The following is a 19,165-nucleotide window of genomic DNA, read 5'->3' on the forward strand; positions in this document are numbered from 1 at the left end:
CCCCCCCCCCCCGCCTGCAGCCAGGTGTGCAGCCCCACACAGCCAGCAGAGAAGCCCTCACACACCCAGAAGTGCAGCTCCCCTGCAGCAAGCAGTGAAGCCGTCTCCCTCCCTGCAGCCAGGTGTGCAGCACGTTTTTTCCAAAGCCCTTGACAATTTTCAGCCTTCAAAATTTCTCACAAGGCCCCATTACCCTAGCTCAAACAGAACTCACAATACCCTCAGTGCTCTTAAGAAATTACCACTGTGAGGTGGGGGTGGTGGCGCACACCTCTAATCCCAGCACCCGGGAGGCAGAGACAAGCAGATCTCCGAGTTCAAGGCCAGCCTTGTCTACAGAGTGAATTCCAGGACAGCCAGGGCTACAGAAATCCTGTCTCCTGTCTGTCTGTCTGTCTGTCTGTCTGTCTGTCTGTCTGTCTATCTGTCTGTTTATAAAAAAGAAATTACCATTGTGGGATAGGCTGCAGCTCAGTGGTAGAGCACTTGCTAAGTATGGAGGGGAACCTGCCATCCCTCTCAACATCAGCAAATATACCTAACTAAATAAAATACTCGGACCCCAACCCCTTCTAATAGGAAGCTAAAGCCTGGAAGACGCCTGTCTTTCTGGACACCACCTGTCCAAGGCCAATGGCTGACCCAGCACCCAGCACTTTCAACTCTGAGACCCTGGAGAAAGACAATACCTGTCTTCTCATATACGCTCACACTTCCCTCTACTGAGCTCCAGGACTCCTGGCACTCAGTTCACCATGCCATTACAAAGTGCCTTCTGCAGACTCAGTACCTGGTCAGCTGCACTGTTTGTCACTGGCAGTCATTGTGGCTGAGTGAGTGACTATCGCACCCATGGCCACATAAAAGGCTTCTGCATCCTACTGCTCGTCTCATTTCCTGGGAACTCATCAAAAACAAGGGTTTTGGACACAGTAGGTGCTTAATGATGAGAGCATGATTTGAAATAAAATGATATATTAGTGAGAACTGGTCATTGAGAGGATACTGGCACATACAACCCTAATTAGAAGTCCTCATTTGCAGGCTGGCACCATCCACGAGAGATTTCTGGTCAGGTACCCAGGATAGTGTGGCAAAGTGGCAGATCGCAGCCGCTGGCGGACAAGGTCAGGTGAAGTTCAACAGTTATCCAACCATTTTCACCACAGACCCAAATCATCTGCCTCAAAAACAAAAACTTCCACCTTGACAAACTGAGCATAAAAGACAGAGGATGTCAGACACGGAGGGAAGGTTCAGGAAGTGAACACCAACAACAAATACAGGCTGTGCCCTGAGAGAGGTCTTCCTGTCCCCCCAGAGCAGACACAGAAATCTGGAAGACAGCACGAGCTTTGCTGGTGAGCCTTCCAGGCCTCTGAACCCAGTGAGAACACAGGCGTGTGGCTGCTGAAAACAAGACATCGCTGCCAATAGTCTAAAGTGACACTTCGCCTTTGGAGTTCGCGCCTGGCAAACAAGTTAGGGCAACTTGGGAGAAGGAGGTTGACTTATTGGTTAATTGACCCATTGATTATCGGGCTGAAAGAGTCACCTAGCCAGGGATGGCAGTGAGGTGACTCCCTTGGAAAGCGCTCTGTTCTCTTGTTTGGGGTGCAGTGTTTAGTACATGTTGCCTTAGGAATTAAAGCAACACATTGTAAAGCACACAGACCACCTGGCTCAAACTCACCCCAACCTGAGCAGAAAATGGCTTCCAGAAGGAAGGGGAACAAGAACCTAGAGGAAAAACCCACCCCCATGACTTCTGTGACTGCTGACTGCGATGGCTTTGGGAGCAGAGTTGCTCCGGTTCCTGTTTTTGGCAGGTGCCTGAGGGCTCTCAGGCCTGTGGTCAGACACAGGGCAGCCAGCTTTCCCAGCTCTCCTTTTGTTGCCTTGCCCTCCTCACAGTCCTCTGCTGCCTAACCCCTAGAGCTGTTCCTTGCAGGCCCAAGCTCCTTCCCGGGGCTCCTCTACAGGCAGGACTGGCTACCAATGCCCTCCTCCAGCATTCAGTAAGGTGCCCCTTCCTTGGCCTCAGGTACCAAAGAACTGCCTGGGGCCACACTCCAAGTAGAGTCCACGCCTGCCCTCTAGTGGCTCAGGGGGGAAGTGAAGGCCGCAGGCTTTCTGGCCCCTACCCTGTTCACGCGACACTTTTAAAGCTCAGGCTTTCTAACTGAATTTACTATGGTTAGGAACACAAAAGACGGGACCATCTGGAGGGAATCAGCTGCTAAGTCAATAGGGCAAGGCCTTGGAAAAAGTGAATGTCACTCAGACATATGAGGAACTGGGCAGCAGACTGGGCCAGCATGAAAGGGGTGTAGGCTTCTGGAAGACCAGAACATGAAGGAAGCTGTGGGGATCGAGTGAACGCCACCTCCTGTGACTGAGCAGGGGACAGCAAAGGCAGAGGGGGTGGTGAGTGATCTGTGAGACCAATAGAGGCTGCTTGGTTTAGCTCTACCCCCAGGACTCAACCAAGACTCCAGCGGCACCTCCTCGGCATCTCCTCAGCTCCAACCTCACACCCCTCAGCCCTCTGGGGTCCACCCCATCCCAGGCAGCAGCCCACTCCCTGCCTCTTTGGCCCTGCCTGAACCTGTTCACAGGCCCAGCCACAGAGCAAGGGCGCACAGAGGGTGCTTGCTCTCAGGGAATGAGCCGCTGGGTGGTCTCTGGGCTGGCTCCGGACCAGGTCTTTCTCCACTGGTGTGGAGACCTCCTGCACACTGAAAAGCCTTTCTCTCACTTTCCTGAAGACTTCAGGAATCCAGATGTTCAGGGCCATAACCCTGCAGCTACCACTCTACCCAAGAAAGCCTTCACTTGAGGCTAAGACAATGGTTTTCCTCTAGAGGCTGCCTGTTTCCCAGCTCAGCATCCACCCATGCCTGTGGATGTATTTGTCATTCTTGGCGAGGTACTTCTGGCAACTAATGGGTAAAGGCCAGAGATGTTAATAAAACCTACCATGGCTGAGACAGTGCCCAAAACAAAAAGAGTTTAAAAAAAATTTTTGGGCTAAGGAGACTAACACATTTGTTTAAGAACAAGATTCCCCAAGGAGCATACAACTTTGGCCAGAGGACAATAATATATAATTACTCAGGTCACTAATGCAGACCCATTGTGGGAAGGGTAAGCAGGGCTGGGATTACATAATGAGCCAACCTTTAGGTGGAGGCGGGGCTTGGATAGACTCAGGTACATGCCAGCTTCCAAGCCTTTGCCAGCTAATGGCCCGAGGCTTCCTCCTTTCCTTAGCAAAATGAGGACTATACCTGACCCTCCTTTACAGAACTGCGCAGAAGGCACACTCTGCCTATCACACACAGTTAACAGTAGCTACTACTACGAGAAAGGGTTCCAAGAAATAATTTGTAACCTGGGTGGGCCCAGAGCACCGTAACTTCTGCTTCGAGGAAGTCTGTAAATTCACAAGCCATGGCTGGTCTACATGGGGCCACAGGAAACTGCCACGAGTCCTGGGGACTTCTCCCTCCCAGCCTGTTTACTTGACAAGAAATGATGATTAATTTCCATTCCTCTTTACAAGCTGCGGCTAGGGTGGGGCCAGTCTCTTGGCTTCTGGGAATGAACTATGTGCTTCAGGGGCAAAAGGGATGAAGGGAGGGGAGCATGGCTGGTCACATGGAACCGACTTGCCCTTTCAGAGGGTGTGGACAGTTAATGCCTCTACCCTCTGGGGGTACCCTGAATACACACTCTCACACACACTTTCTTGCTTGAGTATACAGAATCCAGTTGGGAGCAAACAGGGATCTGGGGTACAGTAGACAGGAGGGAGGACCTACAGCCAGAGCCATTCTCTGAGCGTGTGACTGAGTCACAGAGGGACGAAAGGAACCAAGTTAATGCACTGAAGATCCGTTCATAGGCACTGAATACCAAACCAGGGCACAGTCTTTGCGTCATTCCTCAGGTGGCCAGGGTGCCTTTCCACATCCCAAACCTCAGAGATGGGTTGGGACTGAAGGGCACTCACACCTGTACCAGAGTCCTGGTGGGTGGGATTGAACCAATGACTCTGCTGCTTCAAGCTCCAGTCCCTCCTGAGTGAAGTGGGGCCACATGACCACCTCCAGAGGTGTATCTACAAAGCACAGGGTCCGGTCTGGCACTCAACAGATCCTGATCACCGACTGCTCTCTCTCCTGACCTGTCTATCCTTGATGCTTTCACTTCTAGACTCGTGGAGTGGAGGTGAGGAAAGGGGAGTGGGAGAGAGGAGAGGGCATCATGGTGAGTGTGTGGGGGGGGATAACAGTAGCACCTCCCCAGAAAGATTAGGTCCATTCATTCCTTGTTACCAGCCCCTCACAGTCCCTGGATGACAAACAGAAGAAAAGGGTAGAGCCAGAGAGTACAGGAACGCACTGGCTTTGACTCCAGTCCCCTCGTGACTAACTTTCCACATGAGGAGCCTGGCCACAGCGTCAGCCAAGTGTGAACAGTGTCTGGGAAGCCAGCACCAAGCCCCAGGCACTTGGAGGGCTGGGTGAGGCCACAGGGACAGGACGTGGCTGTGAGCTGTGCTGTCTTATCATAGGAGCGCTAGGCCCATATACACCTGTAATGCCAGCACTCAGAATGCGCAGATGGAAAGATTGGGGGTTCAAGACCATCCTCAGCTGCAGAGTTCAAAAAGGAATGGCAGCTCCTAGTACCACTCAGACAGACCCACAGTCGCGACCTTTGCTCCAGCCAAAACTAACTACTTTTGTTTTGTTTTGTTTTTAGGCTTTTCGAGACAGGGTTTCTCTGTGTAGTCCTGGCTGTCCTGGAACTCACTCTGTAGACCAGGCTGGCCTCAAACTCAGAAGTCCACCTGCCTCTGCCTCCCAAGTGCTGGGATTAAAGGTGTGTGCCACCACTGCCTGGCACTACTTTTGTTTACTGTGCCTGCCTCCGTTTCCCATATGAGAGGCAGAGAGGCTAAGTAAAGTCTACCTCAGAGAACTGTTGGAACAGTAAAATATACAAGCAAAGCACTTCACAAATGCCTGCTGGAAATCTAGCATGCAGTTAAGTGACACCAATAGTTATAAAGATTATTTACTAAGTGAACGGCTGGCGAGTGAATACAGTTCATTAGAACTGTCCCTGCCTCCGTATCTTATTGCACAGGGATCCACATATAAAATCCTTGCTTTCGTTTGTGTCCTGCTAACTGCCCTGTTGACTCCTAAGCTCTACATAAAGTATAGATGGGAATAAAGCTGGGTGTAGTAGTACACCCCTCTAATCCCAGCACTCAGAGGCAGAGGCAGGAGGAGGTCAGCCTGGTCTACATAGGGAGTTCCAGGCCAGCCTGAGCTACATAGTGAGACTGTCTTGAAATCCCTCCACCATCTCAAAAAAAAAAAAAAAAAAAAGTAAATATTGGTTTTCTTTAAGGTTTCCAACTACTCAGATCTGCAGAAAGACAATTTATGAATGAATGAATGAATGAATGAGTGTAGCTGTTTTAATGACAGCTTTATTTATAGAAACAGGCTGTAGCCAATCTGCTGTGGAGGTTCACACTGGGCTTCATAAGGGGCTGACAGTCTTAAACAAATGACCCCTGACTTTCCCTCAAGGCTCTAAGGCAGGCAACTGCCAGAGGTGGGGTGGGGGTGGGAGGAGTGTCAGCATCCCGGACACAATAAGGCCAGGACAATGGCAGACCCAAACTACAGTCTCTAGGCAAGGAAGAGGAATCAGATTTCTACACCACTATCTCTGAAACTGATGACCAGCAATTGAGGAAGGACCAAAAATAAAAATAATAAAAAAAATATAACAGATGTGACACCACTGTCTCTGAGACTGAGGACCAGCAACTGAAGAAGGACCAAAAAAAAAAAATAACAGATGTGACACCACTGTCTCTGAGACTGAGGACCAGCAACTGAAGAAGGACCAAAAAAAAAAATAACAGATGTGACACCACTGTCTCTGAGACTGAGGACCAGCAACTAAAGAACCAAAAAATAAAAAAATAAAAAATAACAGATGTAACACTACTGTCTCTGAGACTGATCTGATGACCAGCAACTAAAGGACCCCCCAAAAAAACCCCAAAACAAAAAACAAACAAACAAACAAACAAAAACACATGTGACACCACTGTCTCTGAGACTGAGGACCAGCAACTGAAGAAGGACCAAAACAAAACAAAACAAAACAAAAAAAAACAAAAAAACAAAAAACCCCACACATGTGGAGGAGAGTGCAGCCGGGCTCCTCGGTGTCTGTGTGCTCTGGGGCCCCTCCATAGCAACAGGTGGTCTGGGGAGCCCAGGACTGTGGACAGCCCCGCCCTGAGCAGGTAGCTGCCTGGGCTTTATGGGCCTTTAGATCCACATCTGTGTCAAATGGAGACCCCAACTTAAGGGTGGAAGAGATGATTAAAATAAGAAAAATTAAAGGTGTAGAACTTATAGCCAGGCTAGTAGCCTATCCAACCATGAACTGCATTTTAAAAAAATACAAAAAGTAGCTGGCAGTGCCCCTGGTTTGATGTTCCAAGCAGATGTGACACCAGCATCCTGGCAGGTGCTCATTTATGGTTTAATACCCACAGAGTTGCAGGGCAGACATGGTCCTGCCTGATATTTTACAAGCAGAGAAACAGATTTAGAGAGGGGACACGCTCCTGGCCACTCAAGCTCTGGCAGCAGAATGTGCACAGGCTCCCAAGGATGCTGGATTTCATGGAGGGGATTGCATAGGCAAGACTGGTCAAAGCCAGTGATCACTGCTGACCAACTTAACCTTCAGCCCCTCACTAGCCTTTTATAGGGAAACCTGTGGCCCCTGCCCTGGAACATCACCAGGGACATTTTGGAGTCTCTTGTCTGTGTTTTCCAGTGCATACATGTGTAGATTTATTTTTCCCCAACTAAAAAACCAACAAAACCCTATTCTAAAGTACACACTGCTTGTAGCTGTGAGCCTCTCACAGTTCTGGCTGCCTTTCTTTCTCACAAAGTTGCCCACTGTTGGTTGGGAAGGGAATGTGGGTGAGTCCATTACTCCTGACATCAACCCAGGGCTGGGTGGACACAGACACACAGTGACCTGTGGCCTGCAGCTCAAAGAAGGCTTTAGCTGGGCCCTGGATAGAGACTCTCAGGAATCAGGAAAAGCTGATGTCTGGGAGAGGGTTCTGGCCAAATAAAGCTTAGGAAACCATGAGCAGAAAGACAGACAGACTCTTGAGACAGGAGGCCAAACAGAGCAGGTAGTAGGCCTTTAGGAGGAGGCAAAGAGCTGTAAAGTTCTCTAGGCCTCATCTGATCTGGATATGTGGGTGCTCCAAGTGCTCTGGACCTCCAGCACAGCAGGGGTCAGTGTTGCTATCCAAGAGCAACCCTGCTGAACCAAACATCACTTTCAGGATATGGGATGCTCTGAACTCTGTCCCCAGTACCTAGAATAAAGGGAAGTGGAGTCCTTTCTCACATTCTAGAGTGTGGCTGAGTGAGGCCACTCCCTGGAGGTAGAAGTAGCTGAGATGGATGTAGACAAGCATGGTGCCGGAGCCTTGGGGAGACCTGTGTGTGTCTCTTTTCCCTCCCACTCCATGCTGAGAGGGGAATATTGCAGGAATTCCAGAGCAGGATAAAGAGGTCCCAGGTGGAATGGCTAACCTCTTCACACTCCTCACGCCTGGTAGAGAAAGCAGAGCCCCAGGAGAGAAAGCAGAGTCCAGGAGCCACCACCCTCAGGAGCCAATCCACATTCTGTGTGGCCATGAGCAAATCCTTAAGCTCTCCAAACCTGTTTTCCTCACTTGTGACACAGCAAGGAGGGCCATGCCTGCCTCTCAGCATTGTGGATAGCAACCGTGAACGAGCACCCCCCAGCATGCTGGTGCCACACTTAGAACATCCAGCAGCACTGGGTCTGGGAGTTTGGGGGCTACACGTGGAGGTGGCTCATGGGGATGGCATGGAGCCTCCAGACCCAGCTAGTGTATCTCCTCTCTTGGATCACTCTGTGGAAGCTGGTAGTCTAGGAAATGAACTGCTCCTAGGCCTGGGGCCTGCTCTAGCAGACCACCGAGCCTGAGAGTGGGCTGTGGAAGCGGTGGTTTGCAGCAAGTGGGTGGCCTGGCGGCAGCTGTTTGTAAGTGGCATCTAGAGTGATTGACAGATGGTCTACGGCTCTGGCCTATTGTTAACATCAAGACTGAACTAAGCTGTAAGGCATCATCCTAGATGTGGTCTGCTTCGACACCACAAGTAGATAAAATGCAGTATTTGGTTTTTCTAACTAAACAGATGCCACACACAGGAATTATCTACTCAAACACAGGTTAAATAAGAAGAATGAAGTGACATTTTACAGAATGTATCACACCAAAAATAATTCAGGGGCTTTAGAGGTCTCCCACAATTTGGTCCTCCGAACACCCCATCTGACAAGGCCTGAGCCAAACCAGCCATGTGCAATCCTCAGGAGAGCACATGCACGCGCGCTCCCTCTTGTGTGTGTGTGTGTGTGTGTGTGTGTGTGTGTCTTGCTGGGCCAGCAGCCACCTACCCCTTCTTCAGGTTCTTCACATATGCGCTCTGGAGGGCAGCTTCCAAGAAGTAGGACAGCTCGTAGTCAGCCGGGAGACTGCCTTTCAGGTGTCTTGATGTGCTGTTGTTTGAGGTCTGAGAAAGGAAGAGTAAGGGAGAGTGGTCACTGAAGGGTTCCCAAGTCCTGCTTGGACATCCAGTACTCCTAACACTTGAACGGCACATGGCTTGAAGGAGACTTCTACGAAAGAGATAAATGTAAAGAGCTCCTGACATAGCTGCCTGTCAATGACCCAAATGACCTTTATGAGGGTCAACTCAACCAAATCTCTAAGCAGCCTCTGCCAGAAAAAGGCTCCTGAGGCCTGACCTCAGCTGCTCCTCCTCTTTTCTTGATATCCAACCAAGCCGAGAGGCTCCAGTGCGGTAACATGGCACCTCAGTTTGGGGTGTGAGCTTCTGATGTCCAGAGGTACAGAACAGTGATGCTGCCACCATCGCACAATACTAGGGTGGTCCTCACAGCAAAGGAGGTCCCAGACTCAAGTGTCAATAGCACTGAGGTCCAAAGTCTTTTGACTAAGGACACAACTGGCCCAAGGTGGATGGCTCTGGAAAGGCCCAGTGTGGGAACAGTTAGTCGCTGACTCTGCCATCCACAGCACTAGCTCAGGTGTCTCCTGACTCTCACGTCCCTCAGCTCTCACCCACACCTGCCTTCGGGTGCCAATTCTAACTCATACAGCTAAAGAACCGTCCAGCTCACACTGACTAGATATCTACAAGCAGAAGTTCTGCTTGCGCACAACAAGGATGTGCACAGGTGTTAGAAATCATTTATGCCTGACGTTCCTGCCAGGGCTACCCACTGACTGCATGAACTTGGTGGGGTGGGGGTGCGGGGATGTAATTTCTCTCTAAGCTCAACCTTCTTCATCTGAAAAATGGGAATAATAACAGCATCTATTTTTTTATCCAGCAGTGAGAGGCTTAAGTGAAGGCCACAGTGATGTCCTCAGGTCCTCAATACAGGGAGGAGCTGAGGTTCCTCCACAAGGCTCAATGGGCTGATGCCACCCCACATACAGTTAGGACAGGTGGGAACTGTGGGGCTGAGAACTCGCATCCTGCTGGCTGCCTCTGTGTCCACCTCTCACAGGCTTGGAGAACGGGGCACAGCCCATCATCTCTTAAGTGCAGCAAAGCTCTCCTGAGGTGCCAGAAAACAGGGAAGGATGCTGTATGGCAAGAGTCAGCCTGACCCTATGTGGTCCTTCGAGAGGCCAGCAGTTTGATCTCTCTAACCTCATTTACTACACAGGGCTGCTGTCAGGAGTAATCAAGGATCACAGGGGTGTGACATCTGGCCCTGCAAGCTCAGCTCACCACCGGGTTCCTGCTCCCTTACACATGGATAGGGACCCATTTATTTATTAATTAAAAGCCTCCTCTTGTGGTAAAGGGTCCCTAGCAGAACCAGTGCACCATGATGAATTTTCTAGCCAAAGAAGTGGAGGGTCTTCCAAAGTGTCTAACCAAAGAAGTGTTGAAGAGGTGCCTTCCTCTAACCTCCAGAAGAACAAAGAATGTGCTCACAAGAGAACATTTCTTTGCACAGCACCCCTATTCCCAGCTCACCTTCTCCAGCTCCTGCAGGAACACCTGAGCCACCCAGGAGGCCCTCTCAAAACAGGCAACAACTTCCTCCTCCCTCTCAGTCAGGCGGATATGGGAGGCGACAGAGTTGGGCAGGCGTTCCAGGGAGAGGCCTGCCAGAGAAACAGAGAGCATCAGACCTGTCCAGCTTAGGCCTGGACTCCAGGTCCTTCCCATGGACATAGGGTAGGTGCATCTGAGGGAGTACATGGTATGAAGCAGGGCCTAGGTCCGTGGAGGGGAGGGAGAAGCAGAAGCAACAGTGGTGTTAGCCAGAGCCAGGACCAAGCAATGGCCCAAGAAAGGCACTGGGGCCCCACATGCTAAGTCCCACAGTGCCACCTCTGCCCATCCTTGCAGTACTGGATCAGTCCCGTGGATTGTCCCTCTCCTGGGAGTGTCTGTGTTGGCAAGCTATCTGCTTGCAGTGTACACCTGCTTTATCTTTCAGCAACAGCATTCCACTTTTCCACTGGTCACCCCTCCATGGTCTCAGCATGAGGACATGGTCACAGGTAGGAACATGGCCCAGTATGAGCCCATAGGAATCAGTCTCACAATTACTACTCAACTCAGTGGCATTGTCAAGTGGTTGCCAGAGATTAACCTGGGAATGCTGGAGGGAAATCTGCGTTAAGACACATTGAGGGCTGGGGAGTTGGCTCTGCAGGTAAGAGCACTGGGTGCTCTTCCAGAGGCTAAGGTTCTATTCCGAACACCATGTGGTAGCTCCCAAACCTCTTATCACTGGGTGATACCTCAGTGGGCACCAGGTATGTATGGTTCATAGACATACATGCAGGCACACCAGTCATACACATAGAACAATACAGAGATCTAAAAAATTATTAAATGTTTAACCAGACTTAGTGACATATCCTTAAAATCTTAGTACTCAAGAGGATGAGGCAGGAGGATTGTGAGTTTGAGGACTACCCAAGACAACTTACTAAGATCTTATATTAAGAAAAAAAAAAACCTAAACCAGCCAAACAAAAATAATGTCTACACAGAGTGAATATAAATGACACTACTAAACTGTATACATTTAAATGATAAAATTTTATATCATCATTTTCTTTACTACAGCTAAAATGCATTTAAAATAATAAGCAGATAGCTCCCACGGCCAAACAAAAGTTAATAAACCAATCTGCAAAAAACAAAGACAATTGCTGGATATATTAGAGGTGAAGGAGAGAGAACGTCCATCCAGAATAATGACCAGACATGCCTGAAAAGGCATGCTCCAAAATACAGTGCTGGGTCACCAGGAGGCCGCTTTCTCTAAAGCTCTACCGTTTGAGAGGTCCAAGGACGAGCCAGCATCCATCCACTCACCCACACACATGCTGTTTCCTTCTTTATTTTTCTTCCTTCCCTCCCCCTTCTCTGTCTGTCTGTCTTTCCCTCTGTCTTTCTCCCTCTCCCCCTCCCTATTCTCCCTCCAGGTCCTGGGTTGTCAAAGTCAGTCTGTTGCTTGCAGCTAACACAGCCCTAACTAGAGAATGCCAGTCTTGGGACAAGGTTTTCCCAATGAGCAAAAGCAATGTGTCTCTCCCTTTGTGTCCTTCATTACCTTGCATGTAACAAACGCTAAAGACATTACTTACGGACTGGATTAGGAACAGTCTCTAAGCCTCACCAACAAGCTGGCTGGCCCTCCACCCCTGTTCCAGGCTGTATCCCTCCAGTGGGTGGCCCCCATAGCCCACTGTCTGTGGTCTCACCTCACTCTATCCCCAACTGCACACTGCTTCCAGGGGACCTTTCTAAAGTCCCCGGAAGTCTTCCTGCTATAGAGAAGGCCTAACTCAGGGTGCTTCACACCACACTGTCTGAGACCTATCTGGATCATCTCTCCAGTCTCTTTTCTTATCCCACCTCCTTCATTCAACCCAACTTCCTGCTCTCAGATGCTGGAGATGTCATCCTAGCTTGCCTGAGCTGTTCTTCTCAACTGGCTTTCGATACCCCACCAAGTCCACAAGACTACCAATCGCCTTCTGATGCCACCTCTTCTAGGAGGTCCCTCTGGAACAAATCTCACCCTGGTTATACTTCTCATGCCTCACTGTCTCATATTCGTTTTCTGTTTGACGTCCCCAGTATGTTTTAGCCTCCCTCTAGCCCTGGCCTAATGGTGTTTAACCATGCCCCACTGGGCACAGAGTAGGTACCAGACAAGCCCAGGGCATCTGGGTGGAAAAAGAAGCCCAGTCATGGCTGACAGAGTACAAAGTGCTCGGCAAATACAAGGAAAGGAAATAGCATTGTTTTTCTTGGCTAGATATCAACACACACAGATTCGGTGACCTTGCTTTACTTGCCAGGCCAGAGTGTGACCATGTCCGAGGGCTGGGAATCTCAGCCTAGAGGAGGTGGGCGCAGAATGGGAAGGCCATTGCTCAACACAAAGGCCCAGTTACCCAGGTCACTGAGTGTCAACATGATGCCTGCCAAGTGACTCACTATGAAGATCAGAAGGCTCCTCACTCTGGAGGATCAGGGAGGAGGAAGAAAGAAAGCAGGAAGCAGGCTCCATGGCCTCTTCTACAGCTGGCCCAAGCCTCTTTCCCAAGTGTGGTGCTTGTCACCATGTAAGAGGGTGAGACACAAACAGAGCTGTTCAGGAAGACCAGCCCAGAAGACCAGCTGCAGGTGGCATGGCTGATTCTAAGAGATATAGAGTGGATCTGCTCCAAGACAGCAGTACCGTGGTCCCCAGAGACATGCTATAGTGGACTCCCTCTGCACACTTCTGGGTCAAGCTGCTGGCTCCAGTCTCCCATGGTCTGGCTCCTGCAAGGGCGAACTGAGGACACAGGCCTGGGGCCTCCACTGTACCTGTGCTACAACTGTCCCCATTCCCTGCTCCCTGCTCCCGGGTCCCGGCCGAAGCTTGCCACCATACTTTCCCAAGAATTCCCAAGTCCACTGTTTCTAGTATGCTCAAAGCAAAAACTACCTCTTCCCTGAGACTTTCTTCGATGTTTAGTATTGATGGGCAAGTTGATAACAAATTGAACACATCTATAAAAAGGAATTTCTGGCCTGGGTAAACTGAGGTAGAAAAACCCACCCCAAATGTGGGCAGTCTGTCCTATGAACCATGGTTCCGGAACAGTATTCACCACTCTCTTTCCTGACCAGGAAGGTAGTGAGACCAGCAATGCCTTCGTCTGACACCATTTCTACTCCAACCTTAAGCTGGAATAAACCCTGTCTTCCTTGAGTTACCTTTATCAGGGATCTGTCTCAGCGAGGAAGAAAGCAACTAATCCCCTCTCCGTCTGTAAAGGACTCAGCAGAGAATGTGAACTGAACTTCCCACTTTGTGTTTGGTTGTCTGGGTGGTTCTGCGATGAAACCCAGACTGGCACATCCTAGGCAGAGCTCTACCAGTGTTCTAAATCTCCTGTGCCCCGCGTCTCCTTGCATTGCCACTGTGCTATTTATGATTGATCTCTCCAGCCCAGTGACAGCTCAAAGCCTGTTGCTTAGAAAGACCATGGACAGGAGCACACAGACATGAGCAAAGCCAGGCATGCTGACTGTGGTGCCCAGCAGAGAGAGCTTCCTCCCTCCATTAAACAAACACTTGTCGGAGAACTCACTCACTAACACACCACAGCAGACTCCTAGGGCCTTCTCCTCCACAGCCAGGCCTGTTTGTTGAGCTCCAGACCCTTGTCTCAAAAAAAAGGTAGGCTCTGGGGATAAGGCCCAAGATTCTGGCATGCACACGCCTCTGCAGAACACATATGTGCAGTCACACAATACATACACGCACACAAAGATATAGACACATGGATAAACACATGCTGATTAATTCCTTAGAAGTTATAATATTCGGGGCTGGAAAGATAGTTCAGGGGTTAAGAGCACTGGCTGCTCTTCCAGAGGACCCAGGTTCAAATCCAAGCCCCCACATAGCAGCAGACACCTGTAATCCCCTAGGACTGGAGTTTCAGATGGTTGTGAGCCACCACGTGGGTGCTGGAAACTGGATATAATCCTCTGGACCAGAGTCACTCCTCTGCAGAGCCCGTAAGATAACTTCCAACATGCTTAAGACCAATAAGGTTCCAGGAGCCAGAATCCTTGGTTTTCCTGCCCACGATGTTTACAGACCTACTCAACCCTGAGAGTTCTCCCCTACTCCCGAGAGTCCTTCCATACTCCTGGCCAAACAACACCAGGTCCAAGCAGAGGACTGCAGCTCTGGGGCCACTTCAAAGGTTCCTGGCAGCTGTGAATCAACCCTGTGCTCTGGGCAGGAAACCAATAACTCCCAGGAAGTGCAAGGCACTGCTTCCTGTGTCACACTGGCAGATGGGAACTTTCTGTGAAAACACACAAAACCAGCAAAGGAAAAGGCCCTTTCAAAACAACTGTGTATTTTTCAGGCCCTGCCCTGGGCTCAGCACGTGGTCTCAGCTCCTTCAGTGCAGGCTGAGTCATCAACCGCTGTAGCAGGCCTTCCACCAAGGCCCGCCCTTGAAGCTGTGGGCCCTGGATACACAAGTGGAGACAGAAGGTTTCCTTTGCTAAGAAACTCCCTTTCCCAAAAGGTAGAAGTCTCCACCACCCAGCCTCCAATGAAAGAGGAAGACGGTTAGTCTTGTGTTTAATCTTGTGTTTACCGATCACGGGCACCCGGAGTGGCCATGGAAGGAGGAAGGCAGTCTATTCTTTAACCTAAGGTCTGGTGGGCAATGTCTGTCACAGATCACACTCAAAAGTGGGCCACTGTGGGAAGAGGAAAGGACGGAGAAGGGCACAGCCCAGCGGGTTAGCAGCAGCAGCAGCACCAGGGTCACGTGGGTCTGCTCCACGTGTGGTCACAAGAACTGAACTGGTTTCCAGATTCACAGAATCCTTACTGCTAACAGCCCTGAGGGGGAAATGCCCCAAGTGCCCCTTGACACAGAACTGTACCTCATTACCAGCCAGACAAAAAGATAAATACTATGAAATTCTAATTAAATTCAAATTCAGAGAGGAAAAAAAAAAAGGGGATGGTCACCAGGGGGTAAGGGCATGCAAAGAGGAAGTATTGTTCAATGAACAGAGTTTCCGTTTTACAAGAAAAAGAGTTCTAGAGATTGATTGCACAGCACTGTATAGCCAATGCTGAAATGCATGCTTCACTTTTTCATTGTTTCTCTGAGCCAGCATCTTGGTATTCCAAACCCCATCTTGCTATACAGCTGAGGATGGCCTTGAGCCCCTGATACTCTAGACTCTACCACCCAAATGCTGGCATTACAAAAGTGTACCACCATGGTTGACCCCTGGGAAAAAAATATGTACCTATATATATTTGATATTGGGAATTAAACCCATATTAATGATAGAGTCTTGCTAAGCATGACTATCGTTAAATATACAAACTACTGTGTGTGTGTGTGTGTATGTGAGTATTTTAACATAATTTTTATATTGTCTTTTGGTCTCATGTAGCCCAGGCTAGCTTCAGGGATGACCATGAACTTCCGGTCCTCCTGGCTCCACCTTTTAAGTGCTGGGATTACAGGCATATGCTTGTACCCCCAGTCTTATGGGGTGCTGGGAAAAGCCCAGGCCTTTATATATACTAGACAAGCATTTTACAACTGAGTTATGTTCCCAGCCCTACTATTATTTTTTAATGATTTATTTATTTGATTTGATGTATATGAATGTTTTGCCTGCATGCCTGGTGGACACCAGAAGAGGACATCACATGCCCTGGGACGAGAGTAACAAGTGTTTGTGGGCCAAGTCCTCTGCAAGAGCAGCAAGTGTTCTTAACCATTGAGCCATCTTTCTAGCCAAAATATTTTCATGAAATATTTTTGAGATAATTTCCGTACAGGGTCTCTGTGAAGACCAAATCTGCTCTTCTCCTGCTTTACCCTCTGCAGCATCTGGGATTGCAGGTAAGCACCACTGTACCTTGTAAATTATTAGCTTTTTAACGACAGGTGTCACGGCATAGTGTATGCACTTATTTTTATTTTTCAAAAGTTCAGATAAATCTGTAAGAAAAAGTGACTAGAAGGACAGGGAGACTGAAGTCTTTGTTTTTCCAAACAAAAAGTGGGGAGGGATTACTAATAAAGCCTAACTTGTGATGAGGCCATGCAATTAAACCAAACATTATAAAGAGAAGGCTTTGCTGTGACGCTCACAATGACCTCCCAGTAAGCACCCTTCTCACCGGGCGAAGAGCGCTAACTCAGCAAGAACAGATTCATTCCAAGACCCCTGAGGTAAAAGCCCCAGAACAGAGAGCAGATGCCAGTCCTTTGCCTTCAGCACTCTGCTCTGCCCTCAGCTCAGTCTTCAGGGCCTTCCTTTGCCCTCAGCACCCAACAGGCTCTCCCAATCCCATGCTCTTCTCTCACCTACCACTGAAGTGTCTGAGGGCTGTCCACCCTGCTGGAGGTCGGCCCAAGTATGCATGCTGACATCTCAAACACCCTCCCCAAGCCCTACCTACAGCCCACACCCCAACTCCCTCTGAGGGTGGCCTTCAGTTAACAGAGGAGAGGTGTTATGGGTTAAATGAGCAGGCCGTCCCACGCAGGCTTGTGTGTTCCAATCTTCACTGGCTGGTGGTGCCATCTCAGGAGGCTGGCCAACTGTTACAAGAGACAGTAAAGCCAACAGACGCACATCTCCAGGGGTGGGCCCTCAGGGTTACAGCCTGGGCTCAATTCTTATCCAGGTTTCTACTCCTTGATCAGCCAGTGTGAGCAAGCAAGGTTTTGTCACAGGTGTGGTGGTTTGAACGTGCTTGGCCTGGGGAGTGGTACTACTTGGAGGCATGGCCTTGCTGGAGTGGGTGTGGCCTTGCTGGAAGAAGTCACTGTGGGTATGGCTTTTAAGACCTTTGTCCATGATGCCTGGAAGCCAGTCTTCTCCTGTTTGCCTTTAGAACAAGATGGTGAACTCTCAGCTCCTCTAGCACCATGCCTTTCTGGACACTGCCACGCTCCCACCTTGATGATAATAGACTGACCCTCTGAACCTGTAAGCCAGCCCCAATTAAATGTTGGTCTTTACAAGACTTGCCTTGTTATGATGCCTCCTCACATCAGTAAAACCCCGACTAAGACACCAGGGAGCAAGCTACTCTGGTCCCCACGGTGACAGATTGTACCCTCTCATAGCAGGGCCAAAGGAAATGGCTCCTCCCTTAAGTGGGTTCTGTCAGGTACTCGGTTACAGTATTGAGACAAGTAACAAAAAAGGGGGCTGCCACATGCCTTGTGCCTCCCCAGCCCAAGACTTCCCTCTGGTGGGGCACCTTGCCTTCACTGCCGCAGCCAGTAGAAGCCTGTTTACTGTCTCTCAGGCCACTTGGCCTTTAGTGAATGCTAGGGGAGCACACCCAGCCTCCTCCTCAGTTCCCCCTCCCTAGCTGGAAGCCAGCCCCTTACTCTGGGGCCCACAGCCTGGGGCCAAGGCACTGGCATCCCTTCTCAAGCCAGACAGCCTACACCTTGGGAGAGAGGCCAAAGGCAACACCTAATCCCTGCCACACCAGGGCAAAACACAGCAAAATAAAACCAGATATACTACCATATCCTGGGAGCAGCTTAACATGCCATAGAATCCCCGATGAGAACAGGGTATCTTAGGATCGTACTGGCAGAAAGTGAATAGAAACAACCACCATCAGCACACCTAAGTCCTTGAGGCGGAAGTGGGCTGGCTTGGGCACCAGAGCTCTCATAACTGCTTAATGTGCATCCCTTCCCCCCAGAGTTCACTGCAAGTGAACGGAGCTAAAGAGCTGGCCTGCCCACACCTGGGCAGGAGAACAGGAACTTGTTTGGCTGAAACACAGGGCAGTGCTGGTCCTGAGGACCCCATCCCTATCCCCAATCCCACCATAGATGGAGCAACAGTGATTCCCAAATTAGGAAGCGATAGGTAAGGTCTGGAAGGCTCAAGGCAGAAAGTATGCCTGGAGAAGCAGGGGTCTCCGTCGTCAGCACACCGACGTACCAGAAAAATGGAAGGGGCAGGTTTGAAGAGAGTGCCAAACAGCACTCTGAGCCTTTGGGTGCCCAACCACCACAGGCCCAAGATGCTGAGAACAGGCCCTGACGTATCTTAGACAAACTTCAGGGCTTAAACACTAAGAAAAGGCGGCGGCTTGCTCCCTGGGACCACGGAGGTCTTGGACTTAGTCCTTTGAAGCAGGGAACAGACCATGGAACACTCTATGGTGGGGCAACCCTCATTCAAACCTCTAGGACACCAACCAAGATACCTGAGCTTCACTGCCAGCTCTCTGTTCCCAATGCCCTCTTAGTGGGACAGCTCACCCCTCCCCACATGGCCATCACTCACTTCCCTGGGCTCTCAGCTTGCTTGTAGCTATCAATGGTCCATTCCAGGTTCGGATCAATTTCCTAGCTCCCTGGGAAAGGCTCTACAGTCAGGCAGTGTCTCTCCCACAGTGGCTCCCATCAGTACCTCTTGAACAAAGGGGATGAGCCCAAAGCTGGAGTCAGAGAAAGATGTGCTCACATGGTGACCTGAGAGAACTACAGAAGCCTGGGCTTGTGATCCTCCTGCTCAGAGTGTGACCTAAGAGAGTCATTGCAGCATGGCCCCAGAGCTTTACCCTCTAGTCCTTTTACCTACTGTGGTACCAGAAGGTACCTGATCTCCCTATGAGGAGTCATTCCTACCAAGCAGACCAGAAGATCAGACAAGGAATCTCACCCTGGCCCACACCAGCATTCTAGCTGTAGTTCACATAATGAGCATCACCAGGCCAGATGAATGATGACTTCCACAGACACTTTCACCCTCTGAGGTAGTTAAGTACTAGTCTGTAAGACCAGTAAACCTGAACATTTCCCTATATCCAGTTACACTCGATTACATTCAACACTCACACTAGACCACAGGACACCTGAGGTGTTCCGCTCACACTAGACCACAGGGCACCTGAGGTGTTC

The 19,165-nt window shown here is 49.9% G+C and overlaps 1 protein-coding gene and 1 long non-coding RNA gene across 3 annotated transcripts in view; both read right to left on the reverse strand.

The window, feature by feature from the left end:
• Positions 1–19,165, reverse strand: part of Ttc7a (tetratricopeptide repeat domain 7A) — a 105,571-nt gene that overhangs the window by 71,525 nt on the left and 14,881 nt on the right. For both annotated transcript variants that reach the window (XM_031357419.1, XM_031357420.1), the window contains exons 4-5: positions 10,182–10,312; positions 8,563–8,678 (exon numbers count right to left, since the gene is read on the reverse strand). In XM_031357419.1, the coding sequence (XP_031213279.1) occupies positions 8,563–8,678; positions 10,182–10,312 (247 nt within the window). The remainder of the gene's footprint in view (positions 1–8,562; positions 8,679–10,181; positions 10,313–19,165) is intronic.
• LOC116080821 overlaps positions 16,284–19,165 on the reverse strand; it is a 6,209-nt gene continuing 3,327 nt past the window's right edge. Inside the window, exon 2 of the long non-coding RNA XR_004114619.1 lies at positions 16,284–19,154. This is a non-coding gene — a long non-coding RNA (uncharacterized LOC116080821). The remainder of the gene's footprint in view (positions 19,155–19,165) is intronic.

This window comes from Mastomys coucha, unplaced genomic scaffold (genome assembly GCF_008632895.1).
Source record: "Mastomys coucha isolate ucsf_1 unplaced genomic scaffold, UCSF_Mcou_1 pScaffold6, whole genome shotgun sequence".
In the NCBI taxonomy this organism is placed as follows: Eukaryota; Metazoa; Chordata; class Mammalia; order Rodentia; family Muridae; genus Mastomys; species Mastomys coucha.